General features: G+C 44.1%; 2 protein-coding genes across 7 annotated transcripts in view; one reads left to right on the top strand and one right to left on the bottom strand.

Annotated features, from left to right (window-relative positions):
• The first annotated feature begins 3,311 nt into the window (after nt 1–3,311).
• Nucleotides 3,312–8,915, top strand: LOC146312095 (dual specificity phosphatase 29-like). Of its 2 annotated transcripts, none has more exons than XM_084740020.1 (4): nt 3,312–5,344; nt 5,426–5,649; nt 7,268–7,463; nt 8,712–8,915. In XM_084740020.1, the coding sequence occupies exons 1-4, from the start codon at nt 5,163–5,165 to the stop codon at nt 8,794–8,796; spliced, it is 687 nt and encodes a 228-aa protein (XP_084596146.1). In that variant the 5' UTR covers nt 3,312–5,162; the 3' UTR covers nt 8,797–8,915. The 2 variants fall into 2 exon arrangements, with proteins under 2 accessions (XP_084596146.1, XP_084596145.1); XM_084740019.1 differs by lacking the exon at nt 8,712–8,915 and having other exon boundaries at nt 3,321–5,014; nt 5,125–5,344; nt 7,268–8,265.
• A 145-nt stretch (nt 8,916–9,060) lies between these two features.
• The window catches only part of kat6b (K(lysine) acetyltransferase 6B), a 33,148-nt gene continuing 16,009 nt past the window's right edge, over nt 9,061–26,199 (bottom strand). For 4 of the 5 annotated variants that reach the window (XM_084740013.1, XM_084740015.1, XM_084740012.1 and 1 more), the window contains exons 7-17: nt 25,106–26,061; nt 23,888–24,009; nt 21,629–21,741; nt 21,364–21,505; nt 21,061–21,222; nt 19,425–19,518; nt 17,628–17,859; nt 17,190–17,349; nt 15,278–15,565; nt 14,139–14,433; nt 9,061–12,710 (exon numbers count right to left, since the gene is read on the bottom strand). In XM_084740013.1, coding sequence (XP_084596139.1) covers nt 9,859–12,710; nt 14,139–14,433; nt 15,278–15,565; nt 17,190–17,349; nt 17,628–17,859; nt 19,425–19,518; nt 21,061–21,222; nt 21,364–21,505; nt 21,629–21,741; nt 23,888–24,009; nt 25,106–26,061 — 5,416 coding nt within the window. In that variant the 3' untranslated portion in view covers nt 9,061–9,858. The remainder of the gene's footprint in view (nt 12,711–14,138; nt 14,434–15,277; nt 15,566–17,189; nt 17,350–17,627; nt 17,860–19,424; nt 19,519–21,060; nt 21,223–21,363; nt 21,506–21,628; nt 21,742–23,887; nt 24,010–25,105; nt 26,062–26,199) is intronic. The other variant, XM_084740017.1, reaches the window with a different exon arrangement.

Below are 26,199 nucleotides of genomic sequence, written 5' to 3'. Positions count from 1 at the left end.
TGAATGATTTCTGTCTTGACTTGAACTGGTCCCAAATTAGTTGTAAACTGATTTGAACTAGTCTTAAATTAATTGTGATTTGACCAGGACTTGAATGGCTTGAGAATTGACTTGAGACTTGCTGTGATAGACTTGACTAGGATTTATCTTGCATTATTTGAGACGGTTCCAATACCCCCAATGAATGGTTCAAGATCAGGGATGTCTACGTTGCTCGGATTGGAGTTACTGGGGCTCCACCCTGGAGCCAGGCCTAGGGTTGGGGCTCACAGGCAAGCGCTTGGTGGCCGGCCTTCCCGTAGGCCCATCACCTGTGGGAGGGTTCAGAACGGGCCAATGCAGTGTGGTTTGGGTGGCAGTCGTGGGCGGGGGCCCCGACAACCCAATCCCAGGACATGGGATCTCATTGTGGGGACATGGAATGTCACCTCGCTGGGGGGGAAGGAGCCTGAGCTGGTGCGGGAGGTTGAGCGGTACTGGCTAGAGATAGTTGGGCTCACCTCCACGCACAGTCTGGGCTCTGGAACCCAACTCCTTGAGAGGGGCTGGACTCTTTTCTACTCTGGAGTTGCCCACGGTGAGAGGCGGCGGGCTGGTGTAGGCTTGCTTATAGCCCCCCAGCTCAGCCGCCATGTGTTAGAGTTTTCCCCGGTGAACGAGAGGGTCGTCACCCTGCGCCTTCGGGTCAGGGATAGGTGCTTCACTGTTGTTTCGGCCTATGGGCCGAATGGCAGTGCAGAGTACCCAGCTTTCCTGGAGACCTTGGGAGGGGTGCTGGAAAGTGCTCCGACTGGGGACTCCATCATTCTGCTGGGAGACTTCAACGCCCACGTGGGTGGTGACAGTGTTACCTGGAGGGGCGTGATTGGGAGGAACGGCCCCCCCGATCTGAACCCGAGTGGTGTTCTGTTGTTGGACTTCTGTGCTAGTCACAGTTTGTCCATAACGAACACCATGTTCAAGCATAAGGGTGTCCATCAGTGCACGTGGCATGGGCACACCCTAGGTCGGAGGTCAATGATTGACTTTGTAATCGTGTCAACTGACCTTCAGCCATATGTCTTGGACACTCGGGTGAAGAGAGGGGCTGAGCTGTCAACTGATCACCACCTGGTGGTGAGTTGGATCCGTTGGTGGAGGAGGAAGCTGGACAGACTTGGCAGGCCCAAACGTATTGTGAGGGTCTGTTGGGAACGTCTGGTGGAACCCTCTGTCAGAGGGGTCTTCAACTCTCGCCTCCAGGAGAGGTTTGACCAGATCCCGAGGGAGGCCGGAGACATTGAGTCTGAATGGACCATGTTCTCCGCCTCCATTGTTGACGCGGCCATTTGGAGCTGTGGCCATAAGGTCTCTGGTGCCTGCCATGGCGGCAATCCCCGAACCTGGTGGTGGACACTGGAGGTAAGGGATGCTGTCAGGCTGAAGAAGGAGTCTTATCGAGCTTGGTTGGCTTGTGGGACTCCTGAGGCAGCCGACAGGTACCGGCAGGCCAAGCGTGCTGCGGCCCGGGTGGTTGCAGAAGCAAAAACTTGGGTATGGGAAAAGTTCGAGGAGGCCATGGAAGAGGACTACCGGTCGGCCTCGAAGGAATTTTGGCAAACCGTCTGGCACCTCAGAAGGGGGAAGCAATACCCTGCCAACACTGTTTACAGTGGTGGTGGGGAGCTGTTGACTTCAACTCGGGATATTGTTGGACGGTGGAAGGAATACTTTGAGGATCTCCTCAATCCCACTGACACACCTTCCGTAGAGGAAGCAGAGGCTGGGGACCCAGAGGCTGACTCATTCATCACCCAAGCGGAAGTCACTGAGGAAGTTCAGAAGCTTCTCAGTGGCAAGGCACCGGGGGTGGATGAGATTCGCCCTGAGTACCTCAAGTCTCTGGATGTTGTAGGGCTGTCTTGGTTGACACGCCTCTGCAACGTCGCGTGGCAGTTGGGGACAGTGCCTCTGGACTGGCAGACCGGAGTGGTGGTCCCTCTATTCAAGAAGGGGGACCGGAGGGTGTGCTCCAACTATAGGGGGATCACACTCCTCAGCATCCCTGGGAAAGTCTATTCCAGGGTACTGGAGAGGAGAATTCGGCTGATAGTCGAACCTCGGATCCAGGAACAATGCGGTTTTTGTTCTGGTCGTGGAACACTGGGTCAGCTCTATACTCTCCCCAGGGTGCTTGAGGGTTCATGGGAGTTTGCCCAACCAGTCCACATGTGTTTTGTGGACTTGGAGAAGGCATTCGACCGTGTCCCTCGTGGCATTCTGTGGGAGGTGCTTCGGGAGTATGGAGTTCTGGGCTCTTTGCTAAGGGCCGTACGATCTCTGTATGACCGGAGCAGGAGCTTGGTTCGCATTGCTGGCAATAAGTCAGACTTGTTCCCGGTGCAAGTTGGACTCCGGCAGGGCTGCCCTTTGTCACCAGTTCTGTTCATTATTTTTATGGACAGAATTTTTAGGCGCAGCCAGGGGCCGGAGGGAGTCTGGTTTGGAGGCCACAGGATCTCATCTCTGCTTTTTGGGGATGATGTTGTCCTGTTGGCTCCTTCAAACCAGGACCTTCAGCATGTACTGGGGCGGTTTGCAGCTGAGTGCGAAGCAGCTGGGATGAGAATCAGCACCTCCAAGTCCGAGGCCATGGTTCTCAACTGGGAAAAGGTGGATTGCTCCCTCTGGGTCAGAGAAGAGTCCCTGCCTCAAGTGGAGGAGTTCAAGTATCTTGGGGTTTTGTTTAAGAGTGAGGGGAGGATGGAGTGTGAGATTGACAGACAGATTGGTGGAGCGGCAGCAGTATTGTGGTCGTTGCATCGGTCTGTCGTGGGAAAGAAGGAGCTGAGTCGCAAAGTGAAGCTCCCAATTTTCCAGTCAATCTACGTTCCTACCCTCACCTATGGTCATGAACTTTGGGTCATGACCAAAAGAATAAGATCTCGGATACAAGCGGCTGAAATGAGGGTGGTGGGGCGCTCCTTTAGAGATAGGGTGAGGGGCTCTGTCACCCAGGAGGAGCTTGGAGTAGAGCCACTGCTCCTCCACATCAAGAGGAGCCAGCTGAGGTGGCTCGGGCATCTATATTGGATGCCTCCTGGGCGCCTCCCCAGGGAGGTGTTCCGGGCATGCCCCACTGGGAGGAGGCCCCAGGGAAGACCCAGGACATGCTGGAGTGACTATGTCACTTGGCTGGCCTGGGAACGCTTTGGGACCCTCCCGGAAGACCTGGAGGAAGTGTCCAGGAAGTGACCCGGCCCCAGATAAGCCGAAGACAATGGATGAATATTTGAGACTTCACTCATCTGAGATGACTTGTGCCTTCACTCGAATCTGTTTCTAATGACTTATGACTTAACTGGAACTAGTGTTGAATGGCTTGTGATTTGACTTGAACTAATCTTAAATTACTTGTGTCTTGACTTGGATTTGTCCCAAATTAATTGTGTTTGACTTCTACAGTAATTGTCTGGAGTGACCTGATTAGACCTCAGACTAGACTTGAGACTGGACTTGAATTTTTATAGAATCACACGTGAATTGACTTGGATTTGTCTCAAATTACTTAAGACATGACTTGGGCCTGTCTTGAATTACTTGGGACTTTATTTAAGACTTGGTGTGATGGAGCTGAGATTTGACTTATGTATTTATATAGAAAAAAAAAGATATAGAAGCAGCTTTGCACTCAGAGGCCGTCTGCAGTAAATATCAGAAAAAATGCATCAAAAACATTTAAATCAGTGCAGCACACATTTAAAAACATTCAAAAAACTGCTAAGTATTCATGGTTTGCAGTTAAAGAACATGCAAGAAACACTGTTATGGTCCTTTAAGCTTATGTGTAATACACAGCACAATCAGCATCACAGAGGCCATTAAAACAAATGTGGCACAACTGCCAAAAGCCCTGCTGTACTCAAACAACACAAAGACAGCATATTCCTATAAATAAACAATGCTCCACTTATATATTCACATTTCTCAAAATACCGTGTCTTAACTGCAGCAATCCAGCGTCGTACAGTTAAAACTGTGATGTCTAAAGAGGCTTGATACAAGATGATAAAAATATGCCAGCATGGTTCTGAGTGTGTATACAGATTCAGGTCAGACTTTGAAAAGAGATGAAACGCTGAAGCCATCTTAATAAGAGATGCTCTCCAGAGCACACTGGGAGAAAGAGAGGGAGAGATGCTGTCAAAATAAAAGGAATTGGATATCACAGGTTTAATGATTTCACTGTCAGAATGAATGATGGTGGAGTATGAAGATATGAGGGAAAAATAAAGGAGTCTGATGGTGTGAAAACTCTGTCTGACATGTTAGCAGCTTCATCCAGCCATTCTGCAATACAGTCATCATCACACTCTCACTTTGGGGGCTTGCATTTAGATCACTGAATGGACCATGCATATCATATAACGGGGAATCAAAGACATGTGCCATCCTGTGAAAAACCTCATCTGTCTAACAGTCTGACACATTTTAGTTCTCTTTTGGCCCCCGAGAGGCTCCAGAAAATGCAGAACATCCTTAACGGGTGTTGTGAGGCAGCGCTTACACGGTTTCTCCCAGCGTCTGAAGATATGCAGGAAGGCTAAGAGAGACTGACACAATTTCAAGGAGTCGTTCATACGGCTGAGCAAAAGCTCCGAGTGTCCTGTTCACTCCAGTGAATATGGGTATCCTTTGGCAAGTGCAAAGTTTGGATAAGCACGGCTTCCTGCCAGCAGTGGAGATTAAAGTTGTGTGTTTAGAAGTGGATGGCAGGGACTGGCTGGGTGGAAGTTTTCCCCACAGGCAGGGAACGTGGCAGCTAAGGTCAGGGGCCCGCCACATCACAGCCCTAAAAATATCCTCCACATTTGATGCCCGTCACAGAGTGGTTATACAATCTGTGCCCTGACTTGAGCTGCCTGCCAGAATTAAACCTTACCGTGTTCTGCCTTTAAGGACTGCTTCACAACAAGCTGCCAGAATGATGAAAACAAATTTTTCAAGCAGGGAGACGAAGGACTTCAATCTCTTGGTGAGTGCATGTGAAAAACAAAAAAACAAAACTGTACTATTTTCACGATTGCAGAGGGAGAGAAATGGAAGGGGAAAAAAAGCGAGTGTGGTATTTCTTTTCCCCTTAAGCTAATAAATCATGTGTGAAAGGAAGCCACAGTGAGAAAATGGCTTCTCACAAGTCAAAGACTGGCACCAAGATAAATGTTACAAAGGCAGCAGAGGAATCCAGTCCAGTGGATGAATATGTCACACCTGGGGGCTATGAGCTGGAGAAAATCCTCAACCGTGGAAGTGTGGCTTATACTCATGTCAACGAGGTCTGGCCTAATGTCTACATCGGGGACGAGTGAGTAAAAAAAAGTATTAAATTACTAAACTGAATAAAATAACAGAGGATTAAAGTAATATTCACGCTGGCTTCTTGCAGGGAGACTGCAAAGAACAAGTATAAACTGAAGAGGTTGGGGATTACACACATCTTGAATGCAGCAGAGGGGACGTGGAACAGCGTGGACACCGGAACTGGTTACTACAGTGACATGGACATCGTCTACTATGGCGTGGTAGCAGAAGACGTTGCCACGTTTGACCTCAGCCAATATTTCTTCACTGCTGCTCAGTTTATAGAAGAAACACTGAGCAATCCTCAGAGTAAGACAACACATATCATATCAAGGATTTAGCAGTATTTAATCTTGATAATTTTGGTTTAAACGACCTGGCTTTGAGACATTTGCATGTAAACATTCACCACCACCTGAGTATGTAAGGTGATGAAGGGAGTTTTGTTTGTGGTGCTAAAAAGCATTGGAAAAAGTCTTTTAAAGGCTTTGAGAACCACAACTGAAACATGACTCACCTTCATAAAAGGTTTGGTTTTAGTTGCCAGATTTCTGAGATATTCACCCTTAAACTTCAGCCACCATCCTTTTACACCTATCAGCCACAACATTAAAACCACTGACACGTGATAATAATGATAATAACATTGATCATCTTGTTACGATGGCACCTGTCAAGAGGTGGGTTTATTAGGCAGCAAGTGAACAGCCAGTTCTTTAAGTTGATGTGTTGGAAGAAAGAAAAATTACCTACCAAAAGTTGTCCAAGGAAGGACATTTTGTGAATCAATGACCTGGTCATGGGCATCCAAGGCTCATTAGATTCAGAAGTAGTCTGTAAACTCACCTCACTCACTAGAGACTGAGGAAAATCTCCCAGCTTTTGTTGTTAAATCTGTGTGGAGACCTGCATAGCACAGCCAATCCATTATGCCAATTATTCCAGTTCTTTTTGGAGGGGCATGGTAGTTGCTTGAACTGTGGTGTGTACAGTCGCTAACAAACTTATGCTGCTTACATTTTTTAAGGACATGCTTTGTCAGTAACAATTCTCTCAACCCAATTTTCCTCAGTGATAAGCACATGATATCCCCGGCCCAATACCAAGGGCCAATCTATAGAGCCCGGATTGGAACGAATCGAACAAATGCAAGCCGGAAGATCTCTATTGAGCTGATTGTTAGAGACTGACTTGTGAGCCTTGAACTGAACCATAGAGAAACGCAAGAAGTGGCCTTGTCTGATAAATCACATTTTCATTTACATCATGTGGATGGCCAGGTGCATGTGACTCAATTACCTGAACAATGTTCTGCTGGGAAAGCTTGGGTCATGGCATTCCTTGATGATAATGCACCCTGCCACACTGCAGCAAATGTTCAAGAATGGTTTACAGAACATGAAAGGGTGAGTTTAAGGTGTTGACCTGACCTCAAAATTTCCAAGATCTCAATGCGACTGAGCATCTGTGCTATTTTCCAAGTAAATGGCTTCAAGGATCTGTTGCTAACGCCGTGGTACCAGATACCAAATAAGGTCTTAGAGGTCTTGTAGAGTTCATAGCTCAATGGGTCAGAGCTGGTTTGGCCGCACAAGGGGGACCTCCAAAATATAAGACAGATGGCTTTAATGTTGAGGCTGATAAGTGGTATATTGGGAAGGAAGGAATTTTTATTTCTGAAGGTCAAAGAAATGAAATACTGCATTTGAAAAACTCAACATCAATGTGTATTTTTCAGAAAAAAATGTCTTGGTTTCTGGCGATTATTTACAGACTTTGCTGTGGACAGTTTTATAGGGACTTTGGCAGCGTGGTCTGTGGATCATCCAAGACATTGTTTCTGGAAATTTCTTTTGGGACCAATAATGAAATTTGGTAACAGAAATATCAGTAATGGATTACTTTAAACCAAAACTTTCTGTTTCAGATAAATTGCTGGTGCACTGTGTGATGGGAAGGAGTCGGTCCGCGACACTTTTTCTCGCGTACCTCATGATCTGCAAGAACATGACGGTGGTCGACGCCATCGAGCATGTGAAAAACCACAGGCGGATAATCCCCAACTGGGGCTTCCTGAAACAGCTGCGAGAGCTGGACATGCACCTCCAGGAGAAAAGAGAAGAGTCCACAGAGGAGAGCTGATGGCAGGACTTTTTGTGGGGCAAGTTGAGCCTCAGAACAAGCCCCAAGTCACTGAAGACAGTTCAAGTTGGGTTTCAAGTCATTTGAATATCCAAGAAAAGTCAAGTCTCAAGTCACTGTGGACAAACAAAAGTCACTGGTCCTTCAGGACAAGTCCAGTCATGTCAAAAGTCATTCAGTGTCAAGTCAAAGTCAAGTCTCAAGTACCTCGGAGCAAATCTTAAGCAAACTCGGAAGCCATTTTAGACAAGTCACCAGGGACAAATAAAAGCATCTCCTCATTCATCAGTCCAAGCCACATCAAAAGTCATTCAGGACAAGGACATATAAGAGCAAATCTCAAGCGAAATCTCAAGTAACAGTAATTCGAGACACTCTTCAGTCATATGAGACAAGTCCAAGTCAAACACCAAGTAATTCAATACAAGTCATTTGTGACAAATCCTGATCATGTCTCAATTCATTCAGTACAAATCCAAGTCAAGTCTCAAGTAATTCAAGTTAAGTTTCAAGTCTCTCTGGGACAATTCAAGCAAAGTCTCAAGTATAAAAAGGAAATTTCAAAGTCTTAAATCCTTGAAGCCAAGTTCAAGTCGTGCTATAAGTCAAAATAAGAACATTTCAGGTCAAGAGGAAATATATATATTTCAGGTCTAAGAAAATGATGTGACATTTGGGTATTTTCCCTTTAGAGCTGTATGAACTGTTTTTTCTTAATAACTGAGACAATTCCTTTTAATGCAGAGGTCTAAAAATTAAATAAATATTAAATGACCAAACAAACCCTGCCTGTTGTTGCCCCATTTGTTCTTTTACTTGTGGGATTTTACCTGGTAAAAACTTGAGGCAAGAATGTTTTCGCTTTGAAGTTTCATCTCAAGTTTGGAGGGGTGAAACCTCAAGTAAATCAAGTCTCAGGGCAGTCAAGTCCAAGTCAAGTTTACTTCTTTTTATTTTAAAATACTTTTCTGCAGAGAAAACAGCTGCCTGGGTCACCGTGAAATTCAAAAACTATCACTGCATTCTCATTCTGTGACACACCTCAGGCTAGTAAAGGCTTCAAATTAAAAGGAGAACAATCAAGTACATGGTCAATCATAATTTATTCTTATGCTAAAATGTACAGCATTTTAAGTAACTGACAAAAGGAGAAAAGTCATAAATACAAGAATGTCATTCTGTCCGATTTTTGTGCACATAGCCAGGTATTTCCCCCCTGTTCTTACCAGCAACTCTGTACAGGTACAAAGGCTACAAAAGAGCAATATAAACAAAAACACAAGTACAAGTTGCGTTTTACATGCAATCCATTAGCTTAGTTTGGTCTATTCACAGGCTCTATTCTTCTACACTTCGGTAAAATATAAATCCAACATTTTATAAAGATAGAAAACAAATCTACAGATGGAATGAAAACGTAGCTTTAAAGGCATTATGTAAAATATCAACTTTGGACTAAATTTATATTTTCTTTATTGTTATTCATCGTTATAATCATTTAGTTCTTTTAAATTCTGCCACACTTCTGGACATTTTGAAATGTTTTAGAATTTTCAGGGTACAAACACTGAGATATGCTTTGTTATTTTGACAGAAATCAGTCTGCTTTATTAAACAGAAAGCTGCCTCAAGGAGATCTGTTACAAAAGACTTCAGAATTATACATACATAGCAATAAAACCTCTCAAACTGAACAGAAAACAGGACTAAGTTTACATTTTTTTACATTATTAGAATTAACAAAATATAATTTCATCTTTCTCCCTGTGGAGGGAAACCTAATAAAGGCCAGATATCTTTAAAATGGCTTGCTATTAAGCACAACACTTGTACAGTACTACTCAATGCACTGTCACTAACAGAGACTGAAGCATGCTAGTTGTCACTTTACAAAATAAGTACAATAATTTAAATATACAAAGGCATGAGTATAGTACAAACTAATTGTCAGCACTGTTAGACAGGTACACTGAACAGGTTCAAACAGCCACTAACTCCACTTGTAGCAGGCACATTAAATGGCTTCATTTGAGGCTGCTACACAACTGCAAGACCACTGATGAAATCTCTAATTCTGAGCTCTGAACCCGCCCGCTCTAAAGACACATCAGAGACACTAACACTAATTAAATAGATTTTCATCGTAATGATGTAAGGCTTCCCATTTGGAGAAACAAAAATACTTTTTAACATTAGCTTCAAAGTTTACTCACTGATGAAAATTTTTGCATTCTTTCCAAGTGCTGCTGCTGGTTTTTAAGTCATAAACAAGAACAAAAAGACACCAAAAAAAGAAACAAAAAAAGGCCAGATCAGTGCATCTTCAAACAGCAAAATGCACATGAGAAGAAACAGCTCAGTCCTGCGGTCGGAGAGTTACCGCCTGATGAAAGGCCCTTTCAGGGACTGCTTGGACATGCCAGTGTTCATGTAACCATGGTGACCAGCTGGAGTGTACACCATGTTGCCATGTGGTGGAGCCTGCATGGGCTGCTGGGGGTATGGCTGTGTTCCCATCATTCCCATCTGCATAGAGTACTGGGGTGACTGGTTCATATAGGCATGGTTGCCATGGTAGCCACTGTTCATCATGGGCTGGCTCATGCTGTAGCCGTTCATGGCGTTGAGGGAGGACATGTTCATGGAGTTGACATTGTAGGCTGGTGCCGGCATGATGTTCACGCTCATGTTCATGCGCGGCATGGCGGCCAGCGTCCTGGATGGCGCCTGCATGGCCACAGTCTGCGGCGGCCGGGCGTACATCTGCTGCTGGTGGTGCGACAGCGGGGCAGACTTGGAGCGTGCCGAGATGTGACTCTTGGAGGCCATTTGTGGTTGGATCCGCTGTGAGGGCGGGATGCCCATGTTACGCTGTAGCATCATGGGTGGCGGGGAGCTGAGATTTGGGGGTGGGGTCATGGTGGCCTGCACCTGCGGGTTGGGGACTCGATGTGGCGTCTGGGACAAGGAGACCAGACTGGAGTGCTGAGATGACAGCGAGGAGGTGTTTGCATAAGATGTGATGGGGTGTGAGGCCGAGTGGTTGAAAGGCAGCGAGTGAGGGTGGTCAATGAATGTGTTGGTGAACTGCTGCAGCTTGGCGAGGCTGAGGCCAGACGACTGAGAGTAGTGGCCGCTGCTGTACTCCCCCTGGTGGTTGATCCTCTCGTAGAGGGCGAAGTTTGGGTTGCCAGACTCGGGGATGTCGGCCAGCTGCATGGTGGTGGTAAAGTTGGTGGGGATGGCACACTGCGCCATCGGCTGCTGCTGGCCGTGCTGACCATGTTGATTGTGAAGGCTATGCTGCGCGTGCTGATTGTGCTGGCTGAGCTGATTGTGCTGCAGGTGGTGATTGTGGTGGTGACTATGCTGGTTGTGGGGATTGTGTTGACTGTGCTGGCTGAGCTGATTGTGTGGACCGTGCTGATTGTGTTGGCTGTGCTGATTGTGTGGGCCGTGCCTGCTGTGAGAGTTGTGTTGACTGTGTTGGCTGTGCTGGCTGCGCTGGCTGTGTTGACTGTGCTGGCTGTGCTGGCTGTTGCTGGGGGGCCTCTCCACCACCACGCAGCCCTGTGGTGACTTGACGTTGCAGTGCGGCGGCGAGCTCAGGCTGTTCTGCTGAATCATGCCGCAGCTGCCGGGGTTGACGGCGGCCATTTGCTGGCTCACAGCGCAGCTGCTCTGGGCCAGACCGCTGGGGGGGATGCTGCCGTAGGAGCAGCTGTTCTGGGAGGGGCCTGCCCCGCAGATGCTGCCCCCCATGGTGGAGTCGTAGCTGCTGGGGTTCTCGTAGTTCTCCGTGGTGCTCTCAATGCTGCCCAGATCACTGAAGCCGCTGTCCACCACCTGCTGGGAGTGATCGGACACGGATGGCACATCCATCATGGGGCTCGTCTCCATGTTGTGGAGCGAGGGCACGGAGATGGCGCTGTGGTCAGGGCTGATCTGTGTGTAGCCGCTCTCCAGGATGGAGACAGCTGGGCTGTTAACGGAGCGTACCGACTGGCTGGGATGGGACTGCGCGGAGGAGAGGGGGCTGCTGTGGTCTGACTGGGGGCAGTCATCCAGTGAGGTGAGCTGGGGGCTCTGAGCCACGTGGGCATAGGTCTGCAGGCTCCTGCAGGGCTCCTGGCTCTCCACACAGTCCTGGAAAACACTGTCCCGCTCCGTCTCCTGCGTCAGGGACTGAACAGCTTGGGCTGTCTCTGAGTCAATCTCTGCGCAGATGGGAGGATCCTCCCTCAGCACAGGACTGAGCGGCGGCCTGTCTGTAGGCGGAGGAGGTGGGTGATCCGGACATGGGCTGGGTGTGCTCTCCTCCTCTGACTCAGAGTCTATGGGGTTATCAGAGTCTACAGCTGCTACTGAAGCCGCTGCTACAGCTTCAGGTGGTGGTGTTGCTACTGTCGTTTCTGCCGCGGCCTCCTCGATGCTTTCTGCAGCCACAGCTGGTTCTTCTTCACTGCACGATGGTTCTGTAGAAACCTGCTGACTCAACTCAGAGTCGTTGTCTTCTTTTGGATCTAAAAAAGGTGGCGTGCATTCAGAGTCTTCTTTCGGACTCTCTTCTGACTCTGCTTTGCTGGTCTCAGGTTCTGCTGTCTTGCTGTGACTGTCGTCTTCATCATCTGCATCCTGATCCTCTATTTGAGTTCTCTGCTCATCCTCCTCCTCCTCTTCCTCATTGTCATTCTCCAGTGATGCAGCACCCTCTGTGCTCTGTTCCACATCTTTGGCTGGGGAGTCCTGCCCGTGCTCACTTTCTTGGTCTTGCTGGTCATCCTCAGGTGGTTCTGGGGAATCCCCTCTCTCCTCAGGCCTTGGGGACATGGCGCCAGGGGAGGCGGCAGGCGAGCATACCGGTGACGCCACCGGTGATCCTTCAGGGGAGCTCGACTTCTGGGAGCCATTGTCAGCAGGACTTGGGGGTTCAGATGGGAGCCTCTCTAACGTGATATCTGGACTGACTGAGCCTCCGTCTGCTTTGCTGCCCTCGTCTGCGCTGACGATGTCCTGGTCCGGTTCCTCTTTTGCCTCTTCAGTCTGAATGTGGTGCTGCTCAGCCTCCAGTGGGGTTTCAGGGGGCGTGTAGAGGTTGAGCTTGAAGCCCATCTTTCGCTCATTCTTTAGTCTCCATTTAGGAGGGCCACGTTTCACTCCTTTTGGCCAGCCTTTCTTCCGTTTCACCGGACGGGGTCTGCTTGGTCTCTTAGAGAGGATGTCAGCTCCTACAGTTAAAAAACAAAAACAAAAAACACTTAAATATTTTGCCAGAGAGAACAATGTACTATATAACAATTTTCTGAGAAATTATGCAGTTCAGAGTAGTTTTACTGCAGCCTGACTGATACTGATATTAGGGAGTAAAAAAAAATCAGATTAAGACATATATCAGCGAATTTTCTTAATACAGAATGTAATATACAATAGGGATGGGTATTGAGAACCAGTACTAAAACGGTAGTGGTTCCTAACTGATTGGTACCAAAACGTCAATAAGCTCCTGGACAAACGATACTGTAAAAAGTATTTAAACAGATGACAGGGCAAAATGTTCAGTAGTGTTGGCTCACTTCACTTAATTTGATGAAAATGCAGCCAAATGCAATAATTCATCTTCTTCTCCTTCTCTCTGCAAAAAAGTGCTGATAAAATAATTGCTGAATCTTTTCATATCATGTCTATATTTTGCACTGAATTATGGCGAGTATCATCAATAAAATATCAGATACCCATCACTATGCAGAATATATAATACATACACTTGGACACAAACACTTTAACAGTAAACTTTGTTCTCCAAAATGTCTGTAAAGCCAAGATACAATATCTAAAGGTGGGAAAAAAATTATTTGCTTCATGTATCATGATTCTTTTTTTAATTATGATTTTAAAATCGATTTTCTTACTCCTGAATTTTTTTTCCATATGTTGACTAACGCTTAGTCTGTAAGCTCCATTCTAACAGTGTGCAGTTTTCTCTATTTATTTCTCTATTTTATCTACTCTATTTATTTTGACCTAACACATTTTATTTATTTTCTCATGGCATTAGCTTGTTGAGCAGGAACAACTAAATCTAGCAGTTTACTTCAAGAAATATTTTATCTACCACTTTTACATGCAGAATAGAAATACTGCCACTGAAATAAAACTCAAAGACTGTCTCTAGAAGTGCATGATTATTTTTTTCCTCATTGTTTAGTGTTAAAGAAGAGAAAAAAAATGCAATAAATCGTACTATCGAATCACAATACGTGAAGAAAGGAACTTTCATATATTGTTGACTTTTGAAGCCCCTGTGGAAAAAAATGGTACAGTTTCTTCCACCACAGCCACAAAATATAATGTCAAAAACAAAATTATGTAAATAATTTTGAGTGGCTAATGAACTACTCACTCTAACCTTGCCCACGAAAATCTCAACACAGGCTTCTTTCATCTTATTTCACAGCGAATCTGAACCCACTATAGGCATTAAGAATAAATATATAGAAATAGCCAACCTTCTGGCAGGTCGTCTCATTTGTGTGTTAAACTGAGACTGTTTCATAAGCAGTTAAAAAAAAAACCTTGCAGTAGTTTTGAGAATAGCAATACATACTGTGATGGTATCAAATATGGAGATAAACACATTGTCCCAGCACAACAAATACCTTCATTCCAGTGTTCCAGATTATCTTTCTGTGCATTTTTCTCCAGCCTCGGGCGACCTCTCCGCCGCTTCATTGGTGTAATCGGTGTCTTGTCCTCCTGTTCCTCCTCCTCCTCTTCTTCTTCCTCCATCTCGCCCACTCTGCAGGTGCGCTCCAGCAGGGGCATAGGCCGCTCATCCTCTGAGTTATCGAACGGCTCGTTCAGCACCTCCGTTGTCTCGGAGATGGTTTCTGTTGTAACGCTGCTGTTTATTCTCTTCCTCTTACGCCCTCTCTTCTTGAGCACAATGGATCTCTGAAACACAAATAAAAGAAGAAACCGGTGAAAACAGAATAAAACCTCCACCAGAGTGAAGTAGTTTTGTAAAGACTGAAAACTGGGGCACTAGGTGGATGACCTCCATGAGGATATGGCAGGAATTCATTCAGGCTTTTTGTGCTAAATGTAAAATGTTAAAACCACACTGCGAGACTAAACGTTTGAGCAATGCAGCCTGGTGTGGAAAACCACAAATGAGACAGGCAGAGTAAGCACAAACCACAGTCTATATTTTACATTCTCCAGTTGTTTCCCACTGGCTGAAGTGCTCTCCTCTCTGAAATCCTTCACAAGAAGAATGTGAAATCAATACTGTAACTAACTGCACTAAATAAACTCTTTTCTGGTTTCCATACTGTTTTTTTTTTTTTTTGTTGGAAAGGTCTCCCTGACATCATGCACCCAGCTGTAATATTATCTCCAGCACAAGGGGGCAGTGCCATATAGACAGAACAGATGTGAGAGGCACAGAGGAGGGCAGTAAATTAACCATGACCATTGACAATAGTACAAGGTTTAGCCTGCACAGTCTCGACACCAGCAGTGAAAACACAATCTATTATCTACAGCTGCAGGCACACAGGGAGGCTCCAGATGACAGGAGGAAGCCACTGAACCCTCTGTCGAATTCATGAATATTTATCAAACCTTTCCATCTCAACAGAGTACACAACACGGTCCCTAATGAAGGAAAATATCTAATGATATACATTCAATTCCACTTTGTCCTCGAATAAAACCGTAGATCATCAATGAGATAATCCCACTGGGGAAAAGAGCTGATTTGTGGTGATTCACATCAACAAACAATAAAAGTCACCTTTCTTTTGGCTGCGAGCATTGCATGGGCTTTTGTTAGGATGGGTGGTGAGCCATCAGAGCCATCGGAGTCATCGTCGTCGTCATCGTCATCAGCTTCGTCATCACTCGCCTCCTGCGCCTGCTGCTGGATGCGTCTGGTCCAGGACAGTGTGGGACGGCGTTCGTAGGTCCTGAAGGGAACCTTACAGTGGACCTTGGTGAGAGGTTGCCTGCTCCCGTGAGTCATCATGAAGCCCTCTCTCTCCTCCTTCTCCCAGCAACTGGCCTGCTCCTTCAGCCGCTCAGCCTGGTAATTAAACAGACAAGACGCATTATCTCTGGGAAAGGCACATGCACGCACGGCTCCAACATCTGAGCAATGAGGCTAATGGGAAAACAAGAGATTGGAATTAACATCATGACAAATGAATCACTGCAGGTTCCTCCTGATAATAAGAACGGCGTCCTGATTGGATGTCTGCCCGTCATGGAGGAAACGTTTCCGTTAAGCAACCGTGGAAAGATTGCATTTCATGGAATATTCAGCACTATCAATTATGTAGTGAGCTGATTTAGGGCAATTTTGCACAACATTAGATGCCTGCTGACAGTGAGAGTGCTTTTCCCATTAACGGCCTCTATTTGAACTCTCCAGCTAATCAAACAAACATCCAATAACAGCATTGCAGGCAAGTGTAAACAAATAACAGTACACTTTATAAAAACCATTGTTAATAAATGGTAAATTGATAGTTAATTTAACTTGAATTCACGGTTATTTACTCTTAACAAAAAATATTATGTATTTGTTTATCATAACCAAATGAAATCATTACATAAAGAGATGACCAGATATTTGTACCACTTGTTAATGGCTGTTAATTAGCCCGTACACCACATTGTGGCACAGTAGTCGCGTGTGCTCCAATAAAGTCTGACTGGGCTGCGCAGTTTGGTGCCATGCTGGTTTTGTTTTCATGTTGTAGTTGTTACAGCGTGACGAATACAAATTTCACCCCAAACACATTTAAAAGAGACTGAAAAATGGCACTTTATTAATGGAACGCTAATTTCATAATCCATTCAATTTTTAAAACCTGTCAAAACTGCAGCAATGATGTTTAAGGCCAAAGGATTTTTAGACTTTTTAAGCCCCCTCACCTGTTGGACAGCTATTATTAAGCTGCAACTGATAATTTATAATACCTTACATACTTGCATACATAACTTGCAGTTTTTAGTTTGCATACGTGAATAATAGGCTTATTTTAACCTCAGCGATTTTAACCCCAATTTTTGTGGCTTTATTTTGAAAGACTTACACCAGAAATTGCATATTCATGATTTGCCACCTAACCGCAGAGCCCTGCATGTGTAAAGGTGATGCTAGAGGGGTACCTACAGCCTCGTAGTTTGAAGCACAGAGCTGCTGACCAAGCTGCCGTATTTGACAAGTTGGATGAGGAGAACGTGTCATCTATACACATCATCTGCATGGTTAAGTTGTAACTCATGTTGATAAAACTTTGTAAATGGTAATGAAAACTTTTTAGTGCAGTCCATTATTAAGTTGAAACTGATGTTAACAAAACATTGTACAGGGTTAATTAATACTATGTAGTGCATCTAGAAACATTACCTGGACGTCTATTATAGAATGGCAATGGATGTTTATAATACTTTGTAAAAAGTTCATTAATAATGTGTAGTGTATCTAGATGCCCGTTCTTAAGTTGCATCTCTGCTTCTAAAACTTTAATAAATGGTTTAGCATATTTAAAGCATATATAAACATTATTTAAATTTTGATTAACAATGAAATAACTATTAACTAAAGTTTAATTAATGATCAGTTTAGCATTTATTAATGATGAATATTATAAAGTGTTGCTCAAATGACGAGTGTCTCCTGACTGAACAAGGAAACCTACATCCATCTCTGCCTCCCTCTCCTCCTCAGAGAGGACGGCGTTGACAGTCGTGGATGGCGTCCAGCGCAGGGCGTCGGGGTCCACCTCATTCCGGCGTGGGTTAGCCCTCAGACTGTCCATGTGCCTCTGGATCAATCGCTCTCTTCTGATCAACACAATCCTAAGTCACCGTGAGAAAAGCAAAACAGAGTGTAGCACTTAGCCAGGGTAGACAGAAGGTAGACAGAAGGTGATGTGTGGTTAAATACGAGCACAAAGACGAGCTCTTTGGGACAGCAGGTGCTCCATGTCCTTGGGGGTGCTTAACCTGACTTACTTCTGTCAATATTCAGCGGCATTAATGGATATGCTGTTAAAAATACCCGCTGGCCTGGATAAGTCAGACAGCATACAGAAGCGGCAGCGCAGGCTGAAGGAGACAGCGGCTCGGAAACTGACCTGCCATCCTGTCTGTCAATCATGCCGAGCTGCTGGAGAGTAGCGGCGATGTCATGCGGACACATCCCAGTGGCCCTGCTTATTCCTTTAACACTGATGTGTTTATCTGGGTGCTTATAAAGGTACTCCAGTATGACACTTTTCCAATATGCCAGGTAGGATAAGCGACCCAGATCTGACAGCGGCTTCTCCGGGGAGCCGGCTTGTCCTTCTTGCCTGGTGAGAAGGTAACCTAAAAAGACAAGATTCAAACAAAAACAAAATGCTTTAGTCAAGCTAGAGGCTGCTGCTGGGTTATTTCAGATTGCGATTCACCCCCTCCCTTATGGATTACATATTCATGTAAGGATGTGACACCGAACCCTGGTTGTGATTTCACCTTCAAGTAGTATAAAACGGAAGCAAAGCAATCAGTTTTCCTCTCCTTCAACTTCTGTCAGAAGCTATGATACATGCTGGCAAGGGCAACAAAGGAGGTTGAAAGAGGGGAGTAAAGAGGAAACAAAGCGACAGAGCGAAACAGAGAAGCAGCTGGATGTCATTGCTCACAAGAGACTGCACTTAGGCGAGATAACGAACAAGAAAAAAAGCTAATACTAATATGTATCTGTGTGTAATTAGTTTTATAGCGGCCCTGTCAAGGGTCATCCATTATGAGCGGCATGAAATTAATTAATGCCTTTTAATGTGCACCCACTACCGAGAACCAAACAAGCAAATCTAATCACCAAACAGTGAACACATAATATTCCAGTAATCATGACAATATTCATTACTAAAGCTAAGAAGAGGAGCCTGTGATAACAAACACTTACACAGCGATGAATATTCAAATAAATTAATTGAAAAAAGTCATATTTCATTCCGTGTCATTTTCCGAGTATATTATCATTAATAAAGCAATACAAAAGAGCTGCTCTGCGTCCTTTGAATTATGATTTGAAAGAGAACATTTTTCACACAGGCGCCCACTAATGCTCTGCTCTCACAGCAGCTACCTGAGACAAAGTGTTCCTCTAATACAATCCAATATAACAGAAAATCTTAATCTAAACAACTTCCAGCTCCAAAGCTACATTTTCCAATAAAGCCTTCAAAGAGCTCAGAACTCAGCTGTGTTCAATCTCCCTTAATCCCTGTCTTTGTTATCAGCACACTCTCAATATCACAGATCCTCTTGCATCTCTGTGTCTCAATGGCTCCCAAAGTGAACAGGAAATCAAATGCTCCATTACCGCGCCGCCCACCCCGCCGCGCTTGCTCCTCTTCCTTCTCTTCATCGCACACAAACTCAGCACAGAGACAACTCTTGAAAACAATAAAACGCCTATAATGACAAAAAAAAAAACAAAAAAAAAAAAAAACGCCTGCCTAAACACAGAAATCCACTCAAAGCAGCAACTGTTTTCATAAGTGGACCGCGAGGCTTTAAATATTGTATGTGCTGCATTTACTGGACTGAAACATAAAAGCGGTATCTACACCTCATCACAAGTCAAGGAGAGAGAACTGGGGGCTTTTCCTATGAAAAGCTCTTCAGGTGATGCTTGGGTGAAATACAATTGGCCGTCAAATAATGTATGCAGCTGGAATGTAATGTTTCTTATTCCTAATCTTCTGTGATTGCCTAAGCACTGTACATGAATGCTCTTGATTAGGCTACTTCAAAGCCTTAACCAAATAACAGCACCTTGCCACAAGCTACAAATTCACCCCTTAATCTGAAAGTGTTTGTAAAGACCAGTGGAGAAAAAAAAACCTCAGTTCAGTGGTCTAAAAAAGCATTAAGGAACTTACTGAAATCAATAAGGAACCTTCCAAATCCTTGCCTTTGGTACTGAGGCATGATCATTATGCAGGAGACATTGTACTTCTGCTGGCAAAGCTTTTCCTGAGGGAAGGAGAAACAGATCAAGTATGTCAGAGCTCTGCTGAAGCTGGCAATTTACTGCACCTGCCATTGTCCTTGTCTGAAGCTGTGCACGTGCACACGCACGGCACCCACACACACACACACACACACACACACACAGGGTGAGGATGAACTCACTGAAAACTTTCACACTGTTCTGAATTATGGCTACAACAAATGATAATTATGTTTCTGTTGGTTAATTTGTCAATTAATTTTTGATTATTCAATTAATGGTTTAATTTATACACAGACCTGCAAATTGTTCTGTCGAGTTGTGGAAAAGTGGCACATGCGACTAATTTTAATGAGCATATGAAGCTTTTGGAGCATTTTGAAAACAGATCACAACGAGAAAACATTTGTTTAGATAAATTAACAAATTTTAGAAGAGGGGCTTTTATTTCTTTTATTTATTAAGACTTTTTGCATGTACGTGCATTTTGCAAAAAAAAAAAAAGATACTCCGTTATAAGTGTTGCAGTGAAAATGTACTTAAGTAAAGGTAGAAAAGTATTAGCATCTATACCTAAAGTACTAAAAGTAAAATTACTCATTCTGCAGCATGGCCTATTTCAGAAAAATATATATTATGCTACTAGATTATAATTATTGATGCATTAATTTATTGCTGCAGCTGGAAAATGTGGAGCTCATTTTAACTGTATACATTAATTACATACATACTGTTGGGCAACTTGTGAATTTTCCCCTTGAGGATCAATAAAGCCTTATTAATGTATTGTAACCTGTACTGCTAATCTAATACTGCACAGCAACTAGTAATTGATGTAAGATAAATATGGTGGAGTAAAAAGTACAATAGTCGCCTCTGAGATGTAGTGGAGTATAAAGTAGCAGCAAATAGAAATACAAGTACCTCAAATTTGTACTTGCACTACTACTGTGCATTACTTCAGTAAATGTAGCCCGCTTAATTACTTAGGTGGCTTTAAATAGTGTGCATGTTATGACCGGGACACACCGTCTACCTCAGCAGTGCAGATACTTGTGCACGATGACTACTTGCTGAGCAGCTGCAGCTTGCTCGCATGTGGTGGCCACACAGATACCGTTGCTGCTGCGGAGCTGCTACTGCCAGCCCCGTCTTTCTACATTTTTAAAAACTCTCCGGGTCTACATGATTCATGTGAATGAACTGACTGACACAAAAACAGCTATTGCTGTTGAAAGCTGACACGTTTGCAGGCGTGTATACATCAGAGCCCAAAATCTGATCCTCAGGTAGCTTTTTTTGTCTGAATGACAGTCTAAGGATAATAAATAAACAATGATCTAAACCAGACAAAATCAGCAAATCTTCACACAGTTTTAACTAACAAATATTTGACATTTTTGCTTGACCAATCCATTAACAGACTCATCGTTTACTGAGAATAAGTTAAATCCATGTTACAAAAATGGACAAATAGCAGTTAAATCTTACTGTATCAGTATCACCCCTCAAAAATGATGTGCGGTATTCCTTCATTTCCCATATAATCACTCTGTAATTCTTACCTTGGAGAAATAGCCCACAAGATGACAGCCTTTCTCATCATTCTTTGTAAGTATGTAGAAGAGGAAAGGCTCCACATCATAATACAAGGTCTTGTGATCCAGGAAAAGCTTGGCTAACAGGCAGAGGTTTTGGCAGAATAGTTTGCTGACATTTCCATCAACCTAAACACGGAATAAAAAGAGCAAGAGGACAGTGTTCAAACAGTTCCCATTTTCCCCCCCTCCTCCTCCCCCCCAGAACCCATTCAGTGGAATCTCATGCAGCATACAGTTATTGCTTTATTGCTGTAAAGGGAAGCTGACCTCAAATACGGAAAGGTCGTCCTTTCTGTAGATTTCATTGGCTGGCGGATGGAACCAGCCACACTTCTTTGTGTGTCTCTGGAGAATGTTTTTGCTTCTCATGTACTTCAGACAGAACTCGCACAGATAAAGCTTTTGTAATCTGAAGAAGACAAAAGGGAGAGCTGTGGTTTGTACTTCAACCTCATTGAAATAAACACTGGAATAAAACACACCTTCACTAACAAAGAAACTGGTATTATTTGTCATATAAAAGCATCATTACCTTGAATATTCAGGCGGATAAGGCGACGAGTACCAAGTTTGAATCTCATACTTCCCAAATTCAATGACGGCAGGGCATCGCATGGAGTCTGTGTTCATCAGAGATCCAGTTCTCTGTGGAAAGATCGAATAAAGCAAATGGATAAATGTGGTGACCCAGATAATTCAGGCTTACATTTCTTATGTCTAAATGAAATATACATGAAATCTGACCAAAATCTGTCACCAGTAAGATCTTACATACTTAAATAACATATAATCTTTAAGTCCCTGCTGACATCTGGGTTAGATTCTGATCCAGAACAGCAATACATTAAAAAACTAGAATTACTGCCTTGCGGTTGCATGCCTCCGCCAGCCAGTCAAGTTGCAGTTTACATCCATGTCTGTCCAGACTCATATCATGTATGCAGTGAAGACTTTGAAGGTATTGGATGAAAGGCATTAAGTGTATTTTTTGGCAGAATGGAAGTTCTCACTATATTGACATGTGAGATTCCAGTGAACAACATCCAGTGAGAAACATGCAGGGATCTTTTGGATATAAAATGTCATTGTTATTAGATATTTGTGGAAATTTTGTAATAATTAGCGTATGATTCTTGAGCTTTGTGACGTGACAGTGACCTTGAACTTTGACCACAATCTGTGACGGTCAAGATTTTCTGAAGAAGTTCAGAACAGGTATTACAACACAAACAATAAACTGAGTAATGGCGACTGACTCAGTCATGCAGTTACCCAGGAACTCACTACGCAGATGCACCAACGCCTCCTCACACTTGTGTTGACAAATCTGACCAAACTGACAAAGACTGAAACTACAGACATTTCCTGTACATTTTTATTTTATTTCATTTTATTGTTTTGTAAGAACACAATATCATTTCAGTTAGTTTTCATTTCTGAAGTTTAGTTTTTGATTTCATTTCAGTAAACTAAAATGTTTTTTTTTTTCACACCTAGTTTTTGTTTGTTTTTCTTTTAGCCAACTATAACAGCCTCTGTACTTACAGTCAGTCAACCAGAAAACAATATGCCTCCGGCCACAGCTCTTGCCAGCATGGAGGCATAAATCAAGGATGACCAAGAGTTTAAATTTGTTCCATGGTATATATACCTTTCAATATTTTCATTTTTTCCATGTCACCCAACCCACATCAAACTGCTCATTTACCCCCAAAGCTACTCAACTGCGCATGTTAACTGAAAACGAGAAGGCCTGGAGATAACTGGATAACTGGGACTGGTGGTTCAACTGGAGGAAGTTCTATTGGAAGAAAATAATACAATATTTTGTGACTCCAAAGGTTCTGAGGGACAAAACAAATGCTGGACTGGACTGGAATGCTTGTCCTTTAATGTTGTCATACTGTCAAGACATTTCTAAAGAGATAAAGAAAATATTTGGAATGACAGCTCGTTCATCACATTATACCTAAATTTATATGTATTGCATGTGATATATATATCTTTAAAAGACTTTTAGCTGCTTGCAAGACAGACGTGGAGATGGAAACAGGTAAATCCTACAAACAAAATGACTAGATTGTAATTGTCAATAAAATAAACTTTATCTTTACTTAAGGGGACAGTTCACCAAAAATACATATTTTCCCTCTGGCCCGTAGTGTTATTTATCCATCTAGATTGTTTTGGTGTGAGCTGCAGAGTTCTGGAGATATTGCCTGTAGAGATGTCTGCTTTATCTCCAATATAAAGGAACCAGATGGCAATAGATACAGTTAAAAAACTCAACAGCAGCGTTGCTTCCCAGAAATCAAGACCTGGTTACTCAAGAGAATCCACAGAACTTACAGTAAGGTTTCATGCAGGAAATATTTTCTTTCTAATGAACTACACCCACCATCAGTATCAGGATACTAAAGACAATACACAGACCTTGTTGTGAAACTATTTTCTTCTGAAATAAACTAGTTTGTACATGAAACTGTTCTCAAGAAGTGACCGCCTAGTTGCGTTATATTCGAGAAAAGGCAGACATCTTTATGGCCGATATCTCTGCAACTCGCACCAAAACATTATATATGGATAAACAACATTACAAGAACTGTCCCTTTAACTAAGAATATGATCTGAATAATATGTAAAACAGACCTGAATATATAAGATATGTCAGTGAAAAACCCTGGTTCCTGCAAGTGTTTTGTGTCATATCAACTCCTTTTGTTTAATAATACTAATAACAATAAGCCTGTTCCAGTTCCAGTTGATGTTGATGTTTCTTCAGTTTTCTCACCTGCACAGCGAGGTCCTGCACACGCATGAACGTCTCAATGTCCTCCTCTGTGACATGGTCTCTTGACATGGCCGCGAAGTCAGCTCGGGCCTCCTGCTTCACACGCAGCTCTCCGTTGTGGCCTGTTAACAGGCACAATAACACGACATCAACACATCAGAAAGCACATCAACACCGGCCTGTTTGAAGCAGCCGTGGCTGAATAATCTCATAAATGCATTCTATGCAAATGTGCTTATACTGTGTGAGTGCTGCTGCTGAGCCTGTTTGAGGCCGTGTCTCTGAGGAATTTCATAATGTATCATCTTTGCATGTTTATATGAAAATCCCTAATGTAATGAAGTGAAACTAAATCACTCTAATTGCGTAACTGCTTTCATGTGCTTAGTCATCCACCAAGACAGTTTCCCATGAATGAAGAAGCAGATGCAGTGAAGGGAGCGAGTGTCGACATGAAAAGCAACTGATGTTGGAAAGCAGGCAGTAATTTTATGAAAGACATCAACACTATGACTTAACCACCAAAACAAAAACCCATTACAAGTGGACGTGATGTGTCATTAACATATTTATGGAGATGTGCTGTAGGGGTAAGTAGTGTTTGTGCAGTGTATTGTTTAAAACATATATCCATTTGTTTTTCCTACGTGTTATTTTTTTTAAACTGTGACTCCACTCCTGAAGACAGTGAAATGTGAGGGTTACTGCACTTCTGGCTATAATCATCATGTCAGCTCTGAGTCAACTTGGGTGGGTGAATCACTGGGTTGTATGTGTCTAATGACCGCTGGAAGTGAGGTTGAGAGATTTCGAGAGTGAGGGTGGGATGAGGAAGAGTGCTGATGTGACTACAGCCTCTGCGAGGTAGTGATCACAATGTGCGCACTACTGCAGAGGGGTCAAGGACAGAGCAAGGAGCAACATGAGGGAGTTAGTGGGCCATGCACTATGACAAAAAGCCAACGGGCGAAGAGGATGGAAGCCACGTAAACTCCGCAGGCAAGTCAAAACGCAACGAAACTGGGTTAAGAAACGAAAAGAATTCAAATTAGGCAGAAGATTAGTAGTCTGTTAGGATGTTGAGGGTGTCTTCTCAAAGAAAAGATTAGCTCTAGTCTGGAAAAAACATAACTGCGAGTGTCAAGCTTTAAAAAAATAAAGAAGAAGCTTAAAGGTGTGGAGACGCAGGTCTTGGCTGGAGTTTTGAGCCTTGCTTACCATGATTATTCTCAGGCTTAATTCTTCCGTCTGTCAAGTCTCCCTTTCCTGGTGAGGGGGCTCCCTTCTGAGGGCTCACTTTATACCTCAGCCTGCCTAGTGTCCTGTGCTTTTTAAGGAAGGGGTTACGTTTGAAATGACTGACCATCTTAAATGGGTGTCCTCTAGGTCGGCCCGGCCCAGCAGATGTGGAGTGTAACCTATTTTTATTAAACTCGTTCTTTCCAAGGCGCTGGGGCCCCGTTTTGGACGCATGGGGGGAATCCTGCTTATGGTGCATGCGCTTAGGCGGCGCGTAGGAAGGTAGTCTCTTTTTCCGCGACTGTCCCTGAGTAGTATAAATGTGAGAGAGTCCGTCAAATAGTCCCTTAAGTTGGCTGCTATTGCAGAGACTACTCAGGGAAGGAACACTAGACTGGCTGGAGGAGCTCTGGGGGGAGTTAGCAGAGGTGGAGCTGCTGGACACCTGCGAGGGCGGGCTAAGTCCCGGCAGCGTGGGAGCGGGAGGAAGTGCAGAGGGAGTTATCTTTTGAGTGGCGTCAGCAGCGAAGGCAAACGGCTCTGGTGGTGTGGGCAGTTTGGGCAGACCCTTGTCTCTAGAGCTTAACTGTGTGGCGGGCGACTCTACGGCTACAGCTCGCGAGCGACGGCCCACGGGGGAGGGGGTAAAGAATTTGGAAAGCCCATCGATAAGCCCTTTGGTTTTCTTGTTAACGGTGAGTGTAGCTGGGGTGGAGGTGGGCGTGAGGGGGGGAGTGGTGGTGGGGGTGGAAGTGGTGAATTGGGTGGCGTCGACCGCACAACAGGGGTCTGCAACAGCCAATCTGTCTCTGGCGTCCTTCACAGATGCAGCATGACCAGATGAAGGTGTGGAACAGACGGTAATCTTTTGACCCCTACCAGGTGACCCCCTTCCTCCCAGTGCTACCATGGAGCCGTCACCACTGGTTACAGACCTGCAAACACGAGAACAACAAACATCTTAGTGCCAGAATTCAAACGTAAGTACCTTTGCTAAACTACAGTACCGAAGTACAATGCTGAGGCACTGTTATTTAACTTATTGTAGACATATTTTACGCAACAGTACTTTA

This window comes from Lutjanus erythropterus, chromosome 17, assembly GCF_056507025.1.
Source record: "Lutjanus erythropterus isolate fLutEry1 chromosome 17, fLutEry1.hap2, whole genome shotgun sequence".
NCBI classification, from domain to species: Eukaryota; Metazoa; Chordata; class Actinopteri; order Lutjaniformes; family Lutjanidae; genus Lutjanus; species Lutjanus erythropterus.
The sequence above is the reverse complement of the archived record's forward strand: the minus strand, read 5'-3'. Positions and strand labels throughout refer to the sequence as shown.